At 39.0% G+C, this 19,737-nt stretch overlaps 3 protein-coding genes across 4 annotated transcripts in view; 2 read left to right on the top strand and 1 right to left on the bottom strand.

Moving 5' to 3' along the window:
* The first annotated feature begins 937 nt into the window (after positions 1–937).
* Positions 938–4,110, top strand: LOC137294274 (uncharacterized). Its single transcript, XM_067825280.1, has 2 exons — positions 938–1,142; positions 1,775–4,110. Exons 1-2 carry the CDS (start codon positions 1,104–1,106, stop codon positions 2,939–2,941), a joined length of 1,206 nt encoding a protein of 401 aa, XP_067681381.1. The 5' UTR covers positions 938–1,103; the 3' UTR covers positions 2,942–4,110.
* Positions 4,111–6,151: 2,041 nt separating this feature from the next.
* LOC137293486 (glutamate receptor ionotropic, kainate glr-3-like) lies at positions 6,152–12,701 on the bottom strand. Its single transcript, XM_067824054.1, has 6 exons — positions 12,607–12,701; positions 10,947–11,034; positions 8,910–9,216; positions 8,154–8,386; positions 7,215–7,480; positions 6,152–6,598 (listed from the first exon to the last, which is right to left on the bottom strand). Exons 1-6 carry the CDS (start codon positions 12,687–12,689, stop codon positions 6,385–6,387), a joined length of 1,191 nt encoding a protein of 396 aa, XP_067680155.1. The 5' UTR covers positions 12,690–12,701; the 3' UTR covers positions 6,152–6,384.
* Positions 12,702–18,754: 6,053 nt separating this feature from the next.
* The window catches only part of LOC137294502 (glutamate receptor ionotropic, kainate glr-3-like), a 14,099-nt gene continuing 13,116 nt past the window's right edge, over positions 18,755–19,737 (top strand). Inside the window, exons 1-2 of one of the 2 annotated variants that reach the window (XM_067825533.1) lie at positions 18,755–18,901; positions 19,413–19,465. The gene's annotated coding sequence lies outside the window, so the exon portion shown is untranslated. Of the gene's footprint in view, positions 18,902–18,978; positions 19,190–19,412; positions 19,466–19,737 lie in introns of those variants that run through there. The other variant, XM_067825534.1, reaches the window with a different exon arrangement.

The following is a 19,737-nucleotide window of genomic DNA, read 5'->3' as shown; positions in this document are numbered from 1 at the left end:
ACGCCGCATTCAGAAATATTCCAACGATATGGTGGCAGTCTATCACTAATTGAGTCTGGTCAAGACAATCCAGTGATCGATATCATGAGCATCGTCCTGTGTGATTGGCTTACTACGGGTTTCCATAAAGTCGGCGAGCCTTTCCGTTAGTCACTTATTACGACAAGTATCACTGAAGATCAATTCTATCGCGTTTAACTGTTTAAAACATCGTGGGTACATATCTCAAAGATTATAAGCTAACAGAAAGAATACTTGACAATTTCCCCCCAAATATCTTCCCGCTTTACGACAAAGCAATGATGTGCGTACATCTGAAAAGAAGGAACAAGGACAATTCAGTGAGCATGGTGAGGCGCACACTTTTCTGTAAAAATATTTGTTGAAAGGAAACGCCCCTTTAATGTTCTGATGACAATAACTATATGAAACTGATATTTTGTCATCAATAATGACGTGTAACTTTCAGGCAGGTATTGCGACAGAGCATGGGTTTCCCCAGTAACACCGCTGTGCTATTCGTCGAGACAGTGATGACGTCGAAGGGAATGCCCCAGGCTTCTATTGTCTGAAGGTGACGTCACGGGGGTAAGCCCATCCTGGTTCATGATAGTGACACTTGCGTACATCCTTTATCTTAGATTAACATATAACACTGGTAATCCTCAAACAAACAAAAAAAACAAAAACAAAAAAACCCCCCCAAAAAACCCCCTCACCCCCAATCAATAGCCCATGCTGAATAAGCTTTTGATTTATAACGTCTCTGATCACACCTGTCTGTGATACTGCAGACCATACACATCATCGTCCCACAGTCAGCGCGCTGTTAACCTTGAAACCACAGTACGGCGTGTAGCAAAACTACAAAAGCATACACGAGGACGATAGAAGGTGACGGTTGGATGGTCCAGCGGTTTCCGGGTTATTCCGCTCGTTAATTGATAACAGGTTGACATTTATAGCTGTAAGCTGTAGTCTGTCGTCAACAACACACAAACACGAGCCTTGAGGAGTACCCAGACTGTCATACACACATTCATTTACTTGAAACAAAGGCTACTGACGGGTCTATCGTAACAGAGAGCAAAAGAAGACAAAAAATGTTATCAATTCTTTCACTGTCAATTTTCGCTGTGCTGGTGAGTACAAATTGTTTACATATTTTTATTAACTTTTTTTCACGTTATATTAGATGATCGATGAGTATTTGAATAAACACGTTTGGGGGAAATGAACATAACGTAGTGTTAAATGAACGTTTCGGTGAACACGTGTTATCATCACTGATTGTGAATCACGAACATCTGCTCTACCTATAGAAAGGATCGACCAATCGACTCTGTTGTTAGCAAAGAGTAATTATTGTCTCGATTATGGATTTTAATCGTGTCATTTGCTTTACAAACTACCGATTGATGTCATTATTTCTTGAGGTTCCAAACGTGTTTTTTTGGCTCGGAGGTTATGTTACAAAGAGGTAAATAGCAATATGAAACGTCTGCTTGATAACACAAGCTCATCTGTATGAGTCATGATCAAAGATAACTTTGTCAGTTGTTTACGGAACTGCTAATGACGCATCGTTGCTGGTGTCTCCGTCACTGAAACACAACAATGTGTACGTTTATTGCTTTGACAATGGTTCAGTTAAGGATGTGAATTGTCACGTTTGCCGTAATTGTTAAATAGACCAATAATGTGATGGAATTAAGAAAATATGTGATTTGTGTGTCGTATGCAAATATTCAGTATTTCCCGATGTCTGTTTCAGGTACATGGAGAGGCGTTATTGCCATTACACAAAAAACAAACACTGATGGTGTCGTCTGCTCCGGATCAAAACGAGGCTGGAGCATCATGGCAAACGACCAGTATGGTGAACTCTCTGAGTGACAGGTCAGTAACAGATACAATGACACCTGACCTTGTCAACAATACGACATCCACAACATCAGGTGATACCACCCCCGCGACATTGACAACATCGTTGTTACAAGATGTGGCGAAAACAGACGTAAATATAACATTCAGCCGTGATATGATCTCACCAAACCAATCGTTAAGCGTGACGACCAAAGAAAACAAACAAGAAGATAATGGGCAAACACACTCACATAGCGGCACCAGCACCAAGGAAGCTGGCTCTGGTCCTGTCACCGAGTCGTGTATTGGTAAAGGATGTACATACAGACTCACAGAGCGTATCCCTATACCTCAAACTGAAGGCGGAAGCACATTTTCCAGTCTCCTTACCACACCCACTTCTCCCGTACTGGAGAAACGCCAGAGCGTCGTACCATCTGCAGAAGAAAAAACGACAAGTGTCAAGAAAACGACTACTGCTGCTCCATTGGTAAGCTCTGGCCATCAAGTACCTACTTCATCTTCCAGCATAGGAAGCAGTGTTGGAAATCATGAAACGACTACTTCGATATCTTCTGACGTCGAACGCGTAGGTCAGGTTTCAGGTGATGTTAGTATGCCCACTTCATCTTCTAGCATTGGAAGCAGTGTTCGGGGTTATGAACCGACTAAGTTAATGTCTCTGAAAACTGATGATTCAAAACATAAACACGGTGCCACATCCACAGATGCAAATATGAAAGACGCAGCTGTTTCTGAAAGAAATGAAATGTCGAAGACATTTGAACATCCACAATCTGGTTTTCCGTATCTCTCACTCACTGACTTATCCATCCTCGGTGTGTCCGTTGGTTTTGCCGTAGCTGTGTTGGTCGTGGTTATTGTCGTCGTTCTCAAGCGCCAGGGGGAGCCTGGAGAGAAGAAGATGATCAGTCTGAACAAGGAAATAAGCAGGGTAGAGATGAGAGCACTGAGGCGAAACACGATCAACGATGTGAAGGCATCTCTGGTAGGAATACCGTCCAATGGCGATATTTGGTTGGAGATGAACAGAGATTCGTCCATTGTTGTATAACGGACCACAGACTGGAGATGAACGACGAACAGAGATTCGTCCATTGTAATGTAACGGACAACTGGCTTTGAGATGAACAATGAACAGAGATTCGTCCATTGTTGTATAACGGACCACAGACCGGAGATGAACGACGAACAGAGATTCGTCCATTGTAATGTAACGGACAACTGACTTTGAGATGAACGACGAACAGAGATTCGTCCATTGTATGTAACGGACAACTGACTTTGAGATGAAAGACGAACAGAGATTCGCCCATTGTAATGTAACGAACAGCCGGTTGGAGATGAAAACTTATTCATCCATTTTTGTGTAGCGGACAACTGGTTCGTGATGAACACTGATTCATCCATTGTTTTGAAACGGACATCTGATTGGAGATGAACAGAGATTCATCCACTGTTATGTAACCGACAGTTGGGAGATGTGCTGAGACCCATCCACTTCAGCGTGAAAGACATTGTCTAATTTACTTATAACCTTGGATGGCGTGTAGCTTCTGTCAGTTGGCGATATGGTGTTTAGATAATCTTGTACGATATTGTTTTTTCAATCTATATTGATAGTCTTTGCCTTGAGCACATGAAACACTGCCCTTTCACAAACGTGAACGTCTAGTCGTTTCTACTGTCCTCCGATGACAGGTTTTTATAACTTACATGTATTTATGGTGAATTCTAAACTTGTTTTAATCACTATATGGCTGAAATATTGCCGATTTGGCAACTAACTCACCCACTCACAAACGCGAACATTCTCATCAAATTCATGCACCTTGCACCTTCCGGATTGCGATATGCTTCATGGACAATTGTTTTCGTGATTTTAGTAAATGTAATACTTTTTCATGCAGATACAACCAGATAAATGACAAATGATAAATGGTAAAATAAATGTTATACGCAAAAGAAGAGCTCTTCGTGTAACAACAAAATTCATTCTGATTTATGTTCTCAAAAAGGTTGTAAAACAAATTCCATCCAGCCAACGTAAGGTGATGCCTCATCAAAACTATTCATATTTTTAATTGTTGTAATATGTTCGCATATTTTGACTATTTTACATGGTGGAAATGCATTTTTATTCCAGGTTACACAAGTATTAATGTGCTGTTTTGTACTTTTATAATGATATTTGTAATAAAACTATAAACTTTGAGATGCATACCTCAAGAAGTTTTTAATCATTGTAGTTGGGTTTGATGGGTTTGAATCCAAATTATCCTTGGTAGGTTTGTGTGTTTGTCAGCATTACACCGGTATTCGTGTCTTTACCCAATGGGGTGAACGTATAAAACAGTACAGAAAGTGGTAACGGGCTTCCCTCCCTAAACTCACAAGAGCACTCCCACAGCTCCAGATAATTTATCAAGCAATTGGGTATTTACTCCCATGTCTGTTTATGTATGAATAATTTCATTTTTGCGTGGAGTAACTAGCATTTGGTATACTCCCAACAGTTAACTGAATTGAGTACTTTTACACAGTTTCTTATCCTTATTGGGTAAATGACTATACATATAAATATAAATACGTCTCAATAGACTAGACTTTTTCAGTAATTGTCATATTGCCAAACAGTTGGCAGCCGTTTCTAAACACTGAACTTCGAAGTCATGTGACTATTAGAGTAAACCCCAGACAGTGGGTGTGGCTATATTAGTATATAATAGTATATACAATCATCGTCTACCATTAGCTAGTGCTGTTGTAGAGTTTAGAATCACACGCAAGCCAGTTTAGTTAATTGGGTAAAGTACACAAGGTATTGTAGACCTATTAGGAGATTCTTATGCGTTTTTTTGTACTCCCAGATTTGTAATTAATTGAGTAAATGTGATTTTTATTGAGTAAAATGCGCAAATACACACCTTATGTGGAGCTCTGCACTCCTAACAAAACATGAAGAAAACAATTACAATATGATAAAAAATTGTGTATGACCGGGACAAGTAGGTCACATCGACTATAACCAGCCCGAATAACTATGTCAGTAGAACATGGATATCTACGTCATTGTCACACTGACCCAGTTCAATTCATCAACCTGGATCTGTTTACACGGATATAACATCCCAAGGGCATAGATATGGGTTAGAGATGCGTTATAGCGTTAGAGATGCGAAATCGTCGTGAAATGCGTACCTAGAAGATCACTGAAAATCAGTGATGACTTTAGGTCATATTGTACCCTGATAACAACAATTATCCATGAAAAGTTTACAGTGAGTGAGTTTAGCTTTACGCCGCACTCAGCAATATTCCAGCTACATGGAGGCTGCCTGTAAATAATCGAGTCTGCACCAGACAATCCAGTGATCAACAGACAGCACGAGTATCGTTCTGCGCAATTGGGAACCGATGACATGTGTCAACCAAGTCAGTGAGCCTGACCACCCGATCCCGTTAGTCGCCTCTTACGACAAGCATAGTCGCCTTTTATGGCAGGCATGTGTTGCTAAAGGCGTATTGTACCCTGGACTTTCACGGGTGTCAAAAGTTTAGACTCACTTAAAGCACTCACTATGTGTTATGTATATACACGATTACATCAAAGATAAATTTCTTCACTAATTTGGGGGAACAAACTGCAAACCGTATGCAGATGAACTTCACAAAGACCATGCATCAAATTGCTGAAAGGCATGAGCAAATATCGTGCATGTGAACAGTTGCGTTTCGGTGAAAAGGTTTGTGAAGAATTCGTCAATTTCGGCGTGTTTCATCATTTATTACACTTATGACGATATCATATATTTTTTAACGTTACGAATTTGTTTTACATTAGATCAGAAAATGTAACCTTTAAACAGTATAGACAATTTGCAAAATGTAGTTCAGAACAGACGACTGTAGTAAGAGGCTACATGTACACTAATTTGTCTGAACTTTTGATGGGTACTATATAATTAAAGGTTCGGTCCAGTGGCGGGGTCGTGCTGTAATTCCTCCAAGTGTGGTAATGGTTCAATTCCTGGCGTTAAGATCATCCACATGTTTTATGCGTTTCTCTTCTTTAAAGCCCAAAGTGTACGTAATCAAATTTGGAATTGACAACCCAGTGATCAACATCATGAACATCAATTTGACATTTGTCAACCAAGTCAGCGTGCCCGCCAACTCGACCCCGTTAGTGCGACCAACATGTGTTGCTGAAGATCAGTTATAACACGGATCTTTATGGGTCTTTGAGAAAAAAGGGGTTTAACATTGGATCCAATTTATTATAACATGTTTCTCAATAGCATGTGGTCACAACACGGACACATATATAACCCATGTTTTGCCATATGCTTGAAGAGGTTATATGTTATCTAAAGTCACCTTGAATAACACTAAATATACATAAATATACATAAGACAGTCTATATATTCACATCTATTTGGAGCTCCCTCTCAAGCAAGAGATTAGGCTTAAGGATATGATGTAATTGAATGGAATCAAATATTCAGTCTGGGAATCAGTACTTCCAGCACCAACGTGAACACAGACAACGCAACTCCTCCGCAAACGACGACGATAGCTCCAAGTAAATCTTCAGTCGTTATAGCTTCTACCAAACCCTGCACCTCACAAGTCCTGTTGTGATACCGGTGGTTCTTCCTTCTCTCAAATATCTTCTGTAATATTCCTGACGCAACCAGGTAACTCATGCTAAAACAAGCACATAGACACCTCACGGGCTTAGTCGGAAACGTACCCTTATAATCGACAAAGATAATATGTAAATTTCGAATATCTCTTTACAACGTTCCACTCAAGATTATTCAGCCATTGTTAAAGAGTCCTCATAAAGAATGCTTGTTTAAATATTGTGACCTTCATTTGGTAGAAGATGAATACCATGTCTTTTATATGTACGACATATACTCACTTGAGAAACTGTTTTCTTACCTCGTTGCAGAAATATTACACTGGTAGAATTATGTTCGAAAATATGTTCAACTCCTGTCATGTCTATGTACCACGCGCGATAGCTGTATATTCATGTAAGTTATTTAAAATTATGTCGACAGAGATGTAACACTCTCGATGTATGACCTAACTATGTTTTATCTTTCAGCATATGCTATGGGGCAAGTGGCCTGAACAGTGAAATAATATTGACTCATCGGAATGACTGAGCGATAAAGAATACCCTGATTGAGCAGCATGGGGACGTTCATGGAGATAAAGAATACCCTGGTTGAGCATGGAATATTAAACCAGTGAATTTCAAATCGTAATTCGTACGTATATGGAAGATTCCTTTTCCTTCCTTCATACTTACGCATTCTCTAGATCATCCTTCAGTGGTGACTGTAATGGTACACCGAATGCGCTTTGTTGCCAACTGATCTTGTCCCCAAGTGCAGCCAATCTACAGTCTTCATCTGTATATGTCTTTATTTGGTGACTATACATAAACACAGCATGTTTGTCTGTCTGGACCCTTCTATAATGCGCATTATAATCAGTGGACATTATAAAAGGGTTGGTTTCATTTTCTTTCTTCATTCTCGCCCAAGCCTTTCGTACGTCCTTTCGCGGGGATGTCTGGTGAAGCATTATCAGAGGAGACAGAGACATGAAATGCTGTGTCATAATTTTTGTGGCATATAATATCCTCAAGACATTTAAGCTTTAGCAAGCCCCACTTTCAACTCAAAGGATACAGCTTTAGCAAACATCACTTTTCACAAGTAGTAGTACAACTATTATGGCTAACTGACTAACATACATTGGCGAAGGTGCATTGAGTTTGATACATTCAGACACACAATTACCTAATGTCTGGTAAAAGCACGAGGTAGTGACGGCATGCTCTCCAGGTATACCACCGCCCGATCTGAGCGTTAAAGGGTAGCCTAGTTGTTCCACCGTAGGCCCGTCACGTAGAAGACCCGTTCTCCCAACTCCCCCACCCCCACCCACTATGTGAAGCTCATTTCTGTTGCCCCCGCCATGATATTGCTGCAATATTGCTAAAAGTGGGGTAAAACCAAACTCAGTCACCTGTTATTATGAATATGTTGATATGTCGCCGCCAAACAGCTGGAATACCTCTGAGTGCGGCATTAAACTGCACCCCACCAACCAACACTGTGCGTGCAACAGCAATGCTTATGAGAAGTTAGCTTTCGCAATTAAAATACTTTAATATGAAATCTTTCAGCAGAGTTCAAGAATATTATCTATCAGACAATTATCTAATGCAATTAATACGAACCTTAAATAGATCGTAATTAACGCCTTCAATAGGCATTCCCAAAGTGTAGTCCTTCCTCTCTACCAGCTCCATAAGGTTTGAAAACGGAGGCTTTTGTTTCGTCACTGATAGTCCGGCTGTGAGATTTGCAGAATAAATGGACACCATAACAATTAGAAATAGCCACCAGGACGCTATGAGCACTTTACTTCCACACGATTTCGAGGTCAGTTTTGGATGTGTCATGGACAAATCTGACAAGAAAATATGTCACATAATAAAAACATATACACCCACCAAAAATGAAATGGACAAATGAAAACAACACATGGAGAAGACGTCTGAAGTAAATATACATAGTTTAAAGCTTGTAGATATTGGTAAACAACACATGTCATATTTGGGATTTCACTTTCTTAGTAAAGTACAAATTCTAGTACTTTTTTGGGTTGAGTCCCATCCGGGATTCGAACCCGCATTCGAGTTTGTGTGATGGCGATTAGATGCTTGACTCTGAGAATGCGGGTTCGAATCCCGGATGGGTCTCAACCCCCAAAAGTACTAGAATTTGTACTTTACTAAGAAAGTGAAATCCCAAATATGACATATGTTGCATTTGACCATGGCATGGTGTAATCCTTGGTAAACAACATAATTATACCAATCAAATAATGTTCTCTCTTTCCCCCCCCCCCCCTCCTCTCTCTTTCTCTTTCTCTCTCTTTCTGTGGACTCAAAACTACGGATCATAACATATATTAATGCTTCAAAGCATACCTTGCTTCAGCATTGTTGCAACTGTAAACCACAGCATTTCATAACAGTAGCCGTATTTGGATAATCCCACTTCTATACCAATTAATGTTATCCTGTACACGATTTGAAACAAGAATCCGCATAGAAAGACGACCAGAAACACTTCAAGTTTGAACGGTTTGGCCAGTAGCAGCCATCGACTGACGTCATCGTCAACCTTCTTGTACATCACATCCACGTAGCTGTACATTATTGGAGGCATCACGAAGTCCATGACAGCAATCCTGTCTTCGTGAACACTTAGGTCTGCTGCTACCAAATCAACCTCCTGAAATGGTGAGATGAAAAGGAAATCGGTACACTAGGCATGCATACAGAACCTGAAGTTGTAAACTCAAACCTCATCAAGAAAGGCAAGATTCTTTATGGATGGCAACTTCTCAGTATATTATAATGTTTCGATTACAAATAGATTCCAATACCAGTGGCAAGGAATATTGAGTGTAATATAGATGTTCCCATCCTCAAAGAGCCGCGAATAGCTGCAAAATTGCTGATGCAGTTTAAAAGTTTTAAAACAGCACTCACTCACTCATTCATCCACGATGTACCTTACTTTTGTTCTTATTTCTCATATGCCAAAAAAACGATGTTAACCAAACTATATGAAGTTACAGATCGCAATACCTTACTAAAATCAGGGAGACTCCACAGCAGGTATAGGCCACTCGCTTGCTTTCTTTACCATTTGTACTAATTAACGTGTGCTTCGTCATGCTCCAACGCACACAGTGCCTTGGCTCGTTCCCAGTGCAACTTCAGTTGTGTTTAACCAGGGAGACTATACAGAGTATATACATTGTAGATTATCCCTGGTTTAACAGAACTTGAGTCAGTTTTTTGTATCAGTCGGAATTTTACAATGAATGAATGAATTATAGTAAGAATTAAGAGCAAGAATTGTGTGAATGAATCAACGAAATAAAGAATAAAAGAAAGAAGTACATACGTGAATGAATGAAAGAATAAATGATACACCGCGGCCTTCCCCCCAAAAACATGTTAAAGAACGCAAAAGTATCGCGAGAACACGTGTTATCATCAGTTGTCCTTTAAAAAAAATCTACTTTGAAACATTTTTGTTTACATTAATAATTAAGTCAGATATCTTATTGCATGTGGGGAATGGAATGGACATTAACAAAATGTTAACTGACACTGTCACACCGCCCTCAAAAATAAAGTGTAAAACTGTCACAAAGAGTTCTAAAACACCTTCCCAGTTTTTTTCAAATAATAAGATCAACAAGAAAGACGTTATGGAACTATAACCCTCAAGCATCAATGGCGAATCAGATCAGATCGGCAATATGTCATATTTTTCACACACCTCAAATACACCCTAACATTCCTTTTTAGATTATGAAACTATCAATATTACTTGCAAACACATTTCACCTGATAGTATATTCCCCTAATAAGAATTAAAGGTGTATGTGAAAGATGTTTTTGAGGAAGTAACCAGGAATACTCAAACAACGGCGTATAGCATTTCAATGGTGAAATGTCAAAATTTCCACACACCTCAATTACACCCTAACAATTTTTTAAGTCATAAAACTGTCACTATTACTTGCAAATATATTTCAACTAAAGGTATGTTCTCCTTCTAAAATATAAACGAATGTGTGAAAGAAGTTTTTATCGGCACAATTTAGTCTATCTTTGCGGTGAATCGAGAATAGAAGCCAGTGAGCTATAAAGTACTGACTTGCAACTTTACTACAAATCTACTCTCCGAATACGGACACAAATACCAATTATTTGACTTAAACTGAAGTGACAAAATAGTTAACTTATCTTCTACATGTTGGATTTCAGTTGTTACAACACTCAGCGAACTTAATCAGCTGTTAAAAAAAACGGGCTCAATCTTAAATACTACGCTTTGGCTACACTGGTTACGTAACGACCCAAGACATACGTTCAGCGGCTTTTCGAGCGCCACTCTGATGTCTTTCGAGCGTAGAAATTCTAAGTTGCACATGATATACATACTCTTCTTTGTAGTTGACCTGTCATTCCGTTCCACACCCCATTCATCTCCTGGCCCCATTCTTTGTCAGTTGGGGGCCGAAGGAGGTAGCTGAAAAAAGATTTGATGACACCATTTTAGGTCACTGCGAATAAAATTTGTTTTTAGTTGCTTTCTTAATTCTTTGCTCGTGTCCGAATGTATATTTAGACGTATGTTCTGGGCGACATAACGTTTTGTTTGCCTTTGACTCAGGGTACGAGAAACAAGAATTGGCTGTCCAAGCCAGCTGTCATGAGAAGGCTGTCCTGTTGGATAACAATACCAACTGTTTACACTGACAAGGTTCCACATAAGATTACTAATACATGTGAACATCAACCAGTTTACTGTTTGATCAAAGATTTTGTTTTAATTAACATGTTAATAATATTCTGTTTATGACTATTATTTTAAAAAACATAGCACACCTCAGTAATATGAACTTTTGCCTTAAAGTCATTGTACATTATTCACTTGGATTCAAAAGCATAATAAAACTCATTGCAAAGAAAAATACCACAAATCCTCGCCTAAAACATTAACCATGATTCCTCAAACAATGAGGCATTTGTGATTTGCAATACAGAAACAGAATGAGTTACCTTTCAATTCTTCACATGTATTAAATTTGTACAGCACTATCCCTACACCATTCTTAAGAAAACCATCGGCGAATGGAGTTTACGCCGATTGTTAAGCAATATTCCAACAATTTCAAGGCGGAGGACATGAATATGGGCTTCATATATTGTGATATTATTATTATCCCCATGTGGGGAATCGAACCTGCGTCTTTGGTGTGACGAGCGAACGCTTTAATCCCAAACCTACCCAACAGGTGACGAAGCCGCTTCCTGAAAGGTACATGCCTTTCTTCCATGACTGCTATGACAAACTTACTCTTGTCACAGCCTTTTTTGACAAGGTGATGATCCAGACTGCGATGTCTCTGTGGCCGAGTGGGTTAATCTGAGAATGTGGGTTCAAATCCCGGATAGAACTTAATTAAAATGGTACTCTAAGGTGCACTTGAGTATAAAAGCATCATCCCAAGGATAACTCTTCTTATATTTGACCACTTTCTTAAGGCATGTTTCAAACGCCATGCATGGAGTTCAATATTTATCTTTCCAACAGGCAACTTTTTTGTATGAAATATCCCCGCGCCTTGATCGTTTTGACAACATGTCGAACTATCGAACATGTTTGGTTCTTGAAGATTTCAAAGAGCGCCATGTTACTCGTGCTAAAATATTTGACCAATGTTACGACATTGCGGGCATGGGTAAGGTTTTCAGCCTTTTCCTTTAATGGACTGGACACGGACGCAGCGAAATAAATTTGCTGTTTGCTCATGCATGCTGTTCCCATGTTTTTTTCAGGGGTGGAATCGTCATGCCTTTGCATGTGTTTGTGTCGGAGGTGAGTTCCTGGTTCCAGAGTGGTTCATAATTATTTCGTATAATTAAAAAGAAGATATGGTATGTTTGTTTATTTAGATAACATAATTATCCATGTCTCTAAGGGGGAGTGGGACATTTACCACGGCTGACAATTTGACACGTTTGCATTACATTTCATTACAGATTATGTAGTAGCCTTTGAGTATTTTTCTTAAATGTTTTTTAACATTCTACTCACCTGAAATTGAGAACGTCTGCCAAGGTTTCCAGGATTTCATATACAGGTCCGGAAATAATGATTCTCTCGTCGACCTGGCGCATTTCAAGAATACCTATGGACTGACATGATCGTAAATATGAGACAGATTCTTTATCAGAAAGATCTATGGATTAACAACATTCTGGGCGACTTTGAAAACCTTTGGATCCTGTAAATGAACTGCAAAACGAAACATACCGTTAAATGAAACCGAACAAAACTTTTCAAAATAACGTCGTAACACATTTTTGAGAGACTACTGAAAAAGTTGCTTATTCAGGAACAACATCATTCGAATTTCACGAGATTCCTGTTTTCAGTTTAACTTGTTTCAGTATTTCAAACATAATTTTTTCACGTAAAGGTTCAAGGACAGGAAGCATAAGTTAGAAATTTCACAATATGCTGACAAGACTTTAACTACATACAAATACTGCGATCATGTGTATATAGTTTAGTTTTGTAGATTTAAACAATCTGACATGAAGAAAGTGTCCTCTAAGAATTCAGAATGTAGGGAGAGAGAAAGTATGTCTACATGTGTTCGACATAAAAATCAAACACAATAAAAAAATATTGTGTTAGAAATATATGTTTTCGTCAGGATATATTACGTTATAAAGATGGAATATGATTACATATTGTAGTTTCGTGTATGAGTGAGTGAGTTTAGTATTACGCCGCACTCAGCAATATTCCAGCTATATGGTGCCGCCCGTAAATAATCGAGTCTGCACCAGACAATCCAGTGATCAACAGCATGAGCATCAATCTGCGAAATTGGGAACCGATGACATGTGTCAACCAAGCCAGTGAGCCTGACCACCCGATTCCGTTAGTCGCCTCTTACGACAAGCATAGAAGCCTTTTAAGTATCGGGTATGATGCAGAGGCCATTATATCTGACTGTTTTCAGATTATATCCTATAAAAATACAGAGAGTTGTAAGGGTAATATTAACCTTACCGGTAATGTAGAGACCACTAACGTCCGATTGTTAAATCCATAATTCAGGTTTGGAAACAGAGCCTGTTCTGTGTTTAAATTTGTAGTAACAGCTTGGAACATGCTCTCTCCGATCGTGGTATGGATTGCATGTACATTGGCACTGTCGACCCTTGCGTCCTACAGTGAATGAGAATACATATAGATGTTGGAGATACATTGGAGACAATATTCAAAATATATTTGAGATTGTTTATCCGAACCAAACGATGAAAATGCTGGCTTTCAGAACCCTTGATACACAAGCAATAACCCACACATAAATATAAATATCCAATCAAGCCAATAAATCTCCACAGTCACTCGTCTTGCCACCCTCATCAGCTGCCGCGTCCTGATAAAACTGGTATAATGTCAAATAGGCGATCTTAACTTTACTCACTCACTTACCCTTGTGAAGAAATTATCTTACGTTTACCACCAACTGAAACAATGCCACATTTTCTATAGACACAGGCAAGTCAAAGGTAATATTCTTTGTGTCTTCATTTACAAGAACGATCCACTTGGACTGGTGTCTAAAGTCGGATGTTCTGTTGGAGTTGATATCGTAGCGTGCTGCCTAAAACACATGGACACAATAATCCATAAGGATAATAACAATAATAATAGTAATATTCCATTTATCATGCTCATTACTCCGTGCACAATGCATGCTCGAAGCAGCCAAACAATCTAATTATTATTACCCCGATTAACACAAGCTGCCTGTTAGGCGCTAGAAGGTTAGTGGTTACATCACTTATTCCATCGGGTACCCATTTTCTGCTGGGCGAACAGAGGCAATTTTGAACCAAAATTTTGGGTATTTTAATACCCAAACACAAGGGTGACATTTGAACAATGGTAGATAAAACTCTAGATATCGTTATAAGCATGCTTAATAATTACTTGTACATACCATTTTGCGTTTAACATACATTCAACTGTGGTAACACACATGCACGTCTATTTCTATCTGTGGTGTTTGCATGTAAAATTGCTAATGAAAAACATTCAAAAACGTTGAAGACAGGGCAGAAAGATCAAGCAGTTGTTTCTTAGGTATATGAGGGGAGTTAACTTTTGTCTCTTATCTCAAATACCAGCATTGTGTGTAATGATCATAGTGCTCTGTCTGGGTCTATATTTACAAGTGATATTATTGTTCATGAGAGGTGGGCATTACTACTTCTGACTGTATTGCAATGATCACTGCTTTTGTGTTATGTTACCTGTGAATGTCTGTTACCCAAAGAATGAAAGACATCTATGTTGTGGAAGATGAAAACTATTTTCTTTTCAGAAATATCTAGCACCCTACTATTGTGCTCATCCAAATGAAATAAAATGACTATGTTATTAACAAGTGAAAACACTATTAAATTACAGAACTTGTCAATGTACATCTATTTTGCATTTATACAAAGCAAATCTACTTTAAATTTGTAATTTGTAAATATTCCACACGAACTTTTCTGCTGCTCTGTTGTAAATGTCGTGTATACAAATGTACTATAGCCCTGTGGCTTTCTAAGTAGCGGATAAAGATTGATTGACTAATTCCCGGTTACCCTATTCTCAATTTGGGGATTAACTCATAAAAGTTATTATGAAACTCTACCTCATCTAGGACCCTCCGGCATGATACGGAATCATGACAGAGCAGCACAATATTGATGTGTGGTTGAAGGTTGTGGTATGCAGCGTGCAGGACAGGCTGAATGTCACCGTGGTTTAAGTCGTATATCAGTCCTATCGTTCCCAGTAATGATGCTGATAAAGTTGTCATCAGCGTTGTTGCTATTGCTTTAAAAATGAAGAACTTGATATGTACAACACATTAGCAAAGATATCGCAAGATAGATTCCTTACAAATGAATGTAATTTAAGCCCCATTTCATTGAATTTTAGTTCGTTGGTAATTTAGTTATACTCTGCTGTTTATTTGGTTCGGACACAACACAACATTTGTATAGCGCTCTGCATGATTTCGAAATAAAACACTGTAAGGCGCTTCACAGAAAATGTCACAAGTGGTACTGAGAGCCGGATGATTTAAAGGGATGGGCAGGCGCGTAGCAAGCCAATTTTTCCGTGTAAGCCCGATCAGTTGCAAAGTTTTATATTTAGATAGTATTGGGCTTGCCCAACCTATTTAGCAACAATGATGTGTAACCCCGAGCTTCTTTTTATCATGGTAGCTACGCCCCTGATGGGGATCTACGTCTATTGGAATTTACATATCTTCAAATCAAAAACCTAATAAATGGTAAATGAAAGTGTGTTTTTTTCCAAACTTTAAATCTCAAAGGGTTTTCTAACCATATAAATAATGAACATACAAGGTTGTTTGCTTGAGGTAGATTTGTAATCCGGAAGTGGTTAACAAGAACTCTTTTGCCGATTTTTTGGGTACAAATAGTTGTCTAAATTGCAATAGTTGTAAATATACAATTATACCAATAACCCACCTGATTTCCCATCAAACACAATAGCTACAGAACGCCATCTCGTGTTTTGTATCCATTTTGCCATTTCCCGGATGGAGACTTTATGATTTCCTTGTCGGTGATTGATTCCATCTTCAGTTGTCAAGGACTGATGATCACCTAGCAACAGTCACAGGTATCTCTGTATGGATAAATGTTCGCTTGTTTCGTGGTAATTTAGGCACGCAAGTACGTATGTTAAACGTCTTTCTTGGTGTTAAACTTTGTACAAATTGTTATTCGATGATGCAAAATATTAATGGAGAAAGTGATTTTCGATTTATTTCATCCTGCAGAATGCAGAGGTTCATCTCATTAATACAAGATCTATAGACTTCTCCTAGTAGCATATGCCAATATCTAAAGTTGTACCCTGCAACAATAATGATGTGCTTTAATGCAATACATTAGGCACATTACTGGAGATTTCCAAACATGATGAATAACATTGAGGAAGGATAAAGACACACATTGTAAAACCAACAACCACTAAAACACAAACTTACCTGCAGCGCAAGACAGAGCGACGAAACCAAGAAGGTAGAACCCCACAGTTACCATGTCCTTTTGTCCTCACTACCGGTGTAATGGCAAATCGTCCTGGTCGTCATCTGCACAAACAATAAACGTGCTGTACACGCTCTCTCTAAACTGAATGGTATTGTAAACATGATGAAAGAAAGTCTATTGATTGTTAATAACTAAATCTGTGTATGTTGACTTTCATTCATGCTGTGTTAAACAGCATAGGAACACTGCATTCATCAGGACCCTTTTGTGATCTTGGCTAGGTCCACCGAGATGTACCTTCATTGCCTTTGGGTTGACACGGAAATGATTTTCATTGCAAGGTTTATCACAATTACGTTGTAAAAATTACGGTTGGAAGATCATTTTCACACCAATCTATGTCATTTTAATTGTGTTTAACATTTTATTTGTACATCTATGAAATGTACGTAAACGCCAGTAAATGTCTGTTTCGATTTTGCCACGAAGTATATTCCCTTTGGAATATCAGGCTAAAAAATAAAACAGCAGTGAAAATAACCTCAATCCAGGGCACCTTGTCATGGAATTAGGTGACAACAATAGGCACATTCTGCCATTCCTGTAGTATGGGGCGTTCTCATACTTTGCATGATAATTACCGTAACTGCTTCTGTTATCTGGTATGTATTTATTGTTGTCTTATTGTTGAAATCCTGCCCCACGTTATTCGCAGATTTCAGGGGGTTATTTTGTGTGCAGCATCAGAACAGCCCATTTGGTAACGGGAGCATACATAATGGATAGGCGTATTCCTTTTCAAAGGAAATAACTCTAATTGAAGTTGTATCTGTTTGAAACACCTTCGTTACGCCAACAGCAAAGTTCACAACCAAGTTTGTGACATTTCATTGTTTATGTTGGCATGTACCCGAGTAATGTTTCTATGACAACTGCTACTGCGTAACATTGTCTATGTTAAGCTTCGAGGGAAGTGATGTGCTAGTTATTCTATATACGTAGCGCAAGAGAGGAGCAATCAGGATGTTCGTAGTGCAGTTAGACGAATATATCGTGAGGCTAACGCTTCCTGGAGGTATTTAGACAATATGTACATGCAGAATATACGAGAATAGGCAAATTCAGGGGAGTTTTCACACAGTTTACTGAAGACAATCTGGAGGTCAAAATCAGTCAGCTCAACCACCGAACTTCGCATCTTCAACAGCTACCTTCTTTGTGCCTATTGTACGGCGCATAATCCTGGAAAATATCACACAACATCTAACTCGGTGTATTCCAAACCAGGGTACCCAGAAGAATACTTCGCGTGTTCTGGCTTATCACCACTTCAAATGGAGAACTGTGTCGCTCAGATCCAGTACCGACAAAGGCGTTAAATCATCATGTCTGTAGGATGCACCCAGATTCCATACCAAGGGTTGCAATGCGATGGGCACCAACAGGAAGAAGAAACAGGGGGCGCCGAAAGGAGACTTGGAGAAGATCTGTGGAGGTAGAGATAAAAGACGCAGGAAGACCCTTGTGACAGGCGCAGCAATGTGCCCAGCATAGACACCAATGAACACTCTTGAACCGGCCTTATCTGTTAAGAGCACGAAGATAATTTCAACCTCCGTTGGCAGGTCAGTGAGTGAGTGAGCGGATATTCGCAGTCCTATCGTGGAGGCAAATGCTCTGTTGGTGCTTGGTGAATATTATGACTATCTCCATATTTATAGTCACCGCTTATGTGTTATATACTTTCGAACTAAGTAGGGAAACTGTACTTTCAATGTACGATTGTCGAAATTGGGAGATATATGGGATTGAATCAATGTTGTTACAATAATAATGGATGTTTTGAGAATCACCACATGGATTTCATTCAAAGCAAAGCTGTTCGTTCAGTTATCCCCCTTGTTAGGTGACTGGAGTATGATATGAAAATTTCAGGTTTACAATTTTCAGTCAGTAGTGTATGATTTGACCCTGAAAACCACAACCATGCACGGATGCAAGAAAATTATCGGAAAAAATGGTCTACAGTGATTTATCGACCTGCCTGAAAAACGTCAGATTCATAATGACACCCCATGCACGTGTAGTAGGCTCCCACGTTGTGCACGTGCTTCCCATGCATTGTGTGTGCGTGTGGTGATAACGTGAAACGATGCTGCATACACAGGATGAATGTCATTGTAACGTCCCTCAATGGTTTTTCTTTCTGACAGACTTCAAAGTTCAGGTTCCCCTACTTTTGTAAAGTATATGAACTACAACTGAAATTCTTTTCAGTAATTCAAACTGTAAGTAAACTGAATTAATTTTTGAATGCAGTCGCAAATGATCTATAGACCTTCAGTCAACCAAACCAGACAGCGTTTAATGCCACGTGGGTGGATATGTCACTACGGTGTTTCTTCGTCTTCGGTACCAGTCTGACGGTTTGGTCAATGGAATTTGACTGAACTGAAATGTCCTAGTTCCATTACCAAACCACCGGGTGTTTACAACATCTGAAAAACTGCCTGCTGGCGATTTGGACATTTGTGTGGCTACGATTCCAGAAGTGAATGCTGTTAATTTGTAGAAAAGTGTGTAGCTTAATATTAATCACGATAGTATCAGTCTGTCCGTCTGTTGTCTCTTTTGAATGTGGTAATTATGTTAGGTGCAATATTAATCGTTCAACTTCGATGCCGCGACTATGATATGTCTTTGTGTCGGTTTGTCGTGCATGATGGACCATAGCACACCGTGCTTAGGACGGGGTTTATACCCTTCAACAATGTTGACTTACCTTTGTTGGTTTTTCAGCTGAAACCATATGCCCGTGGATGCAGCCATAAAAATTGTACGAGAATGGAGAAGTATGCACGTTTACATAATGTCTGGATAAAACAGAAATTCATATGATATTATAAAAAAGATTGTTTGATTTACAGGCCATCGTTTTATACATAACATCATTGTAAATATGTCTGCTTACATGTAATTATGAACAAACACTGGATTGTGGTCAGAGCTTTGTTTACAATGCATAAATTTTCCGTTTGGCCATCAAGGCCTGCTGCCACCTGCAGGCTTAAAAACCTACAGGCGGCAATATATTGTACAGTATTGACATACTAATTGATCCATG

This window comes from Haliotis asinina, chromosome 8 (genome assembly GCF_037392515.1).
Source record: "Haliotis asinina isolate JCU_RB_2024 chromosome 8, JCU_Hal_asi_v2, whole genome shotgun sequence".
Lineage (NCBI taxonomy): Eukaryota > Metazoa > Mollusca > Gastropoda > Lepetellida > Haliotidae > Haliotis > Haliotis asinina.
This window is presented reverse-complemented; position numbering and strand designations above follow the sequence as displayed.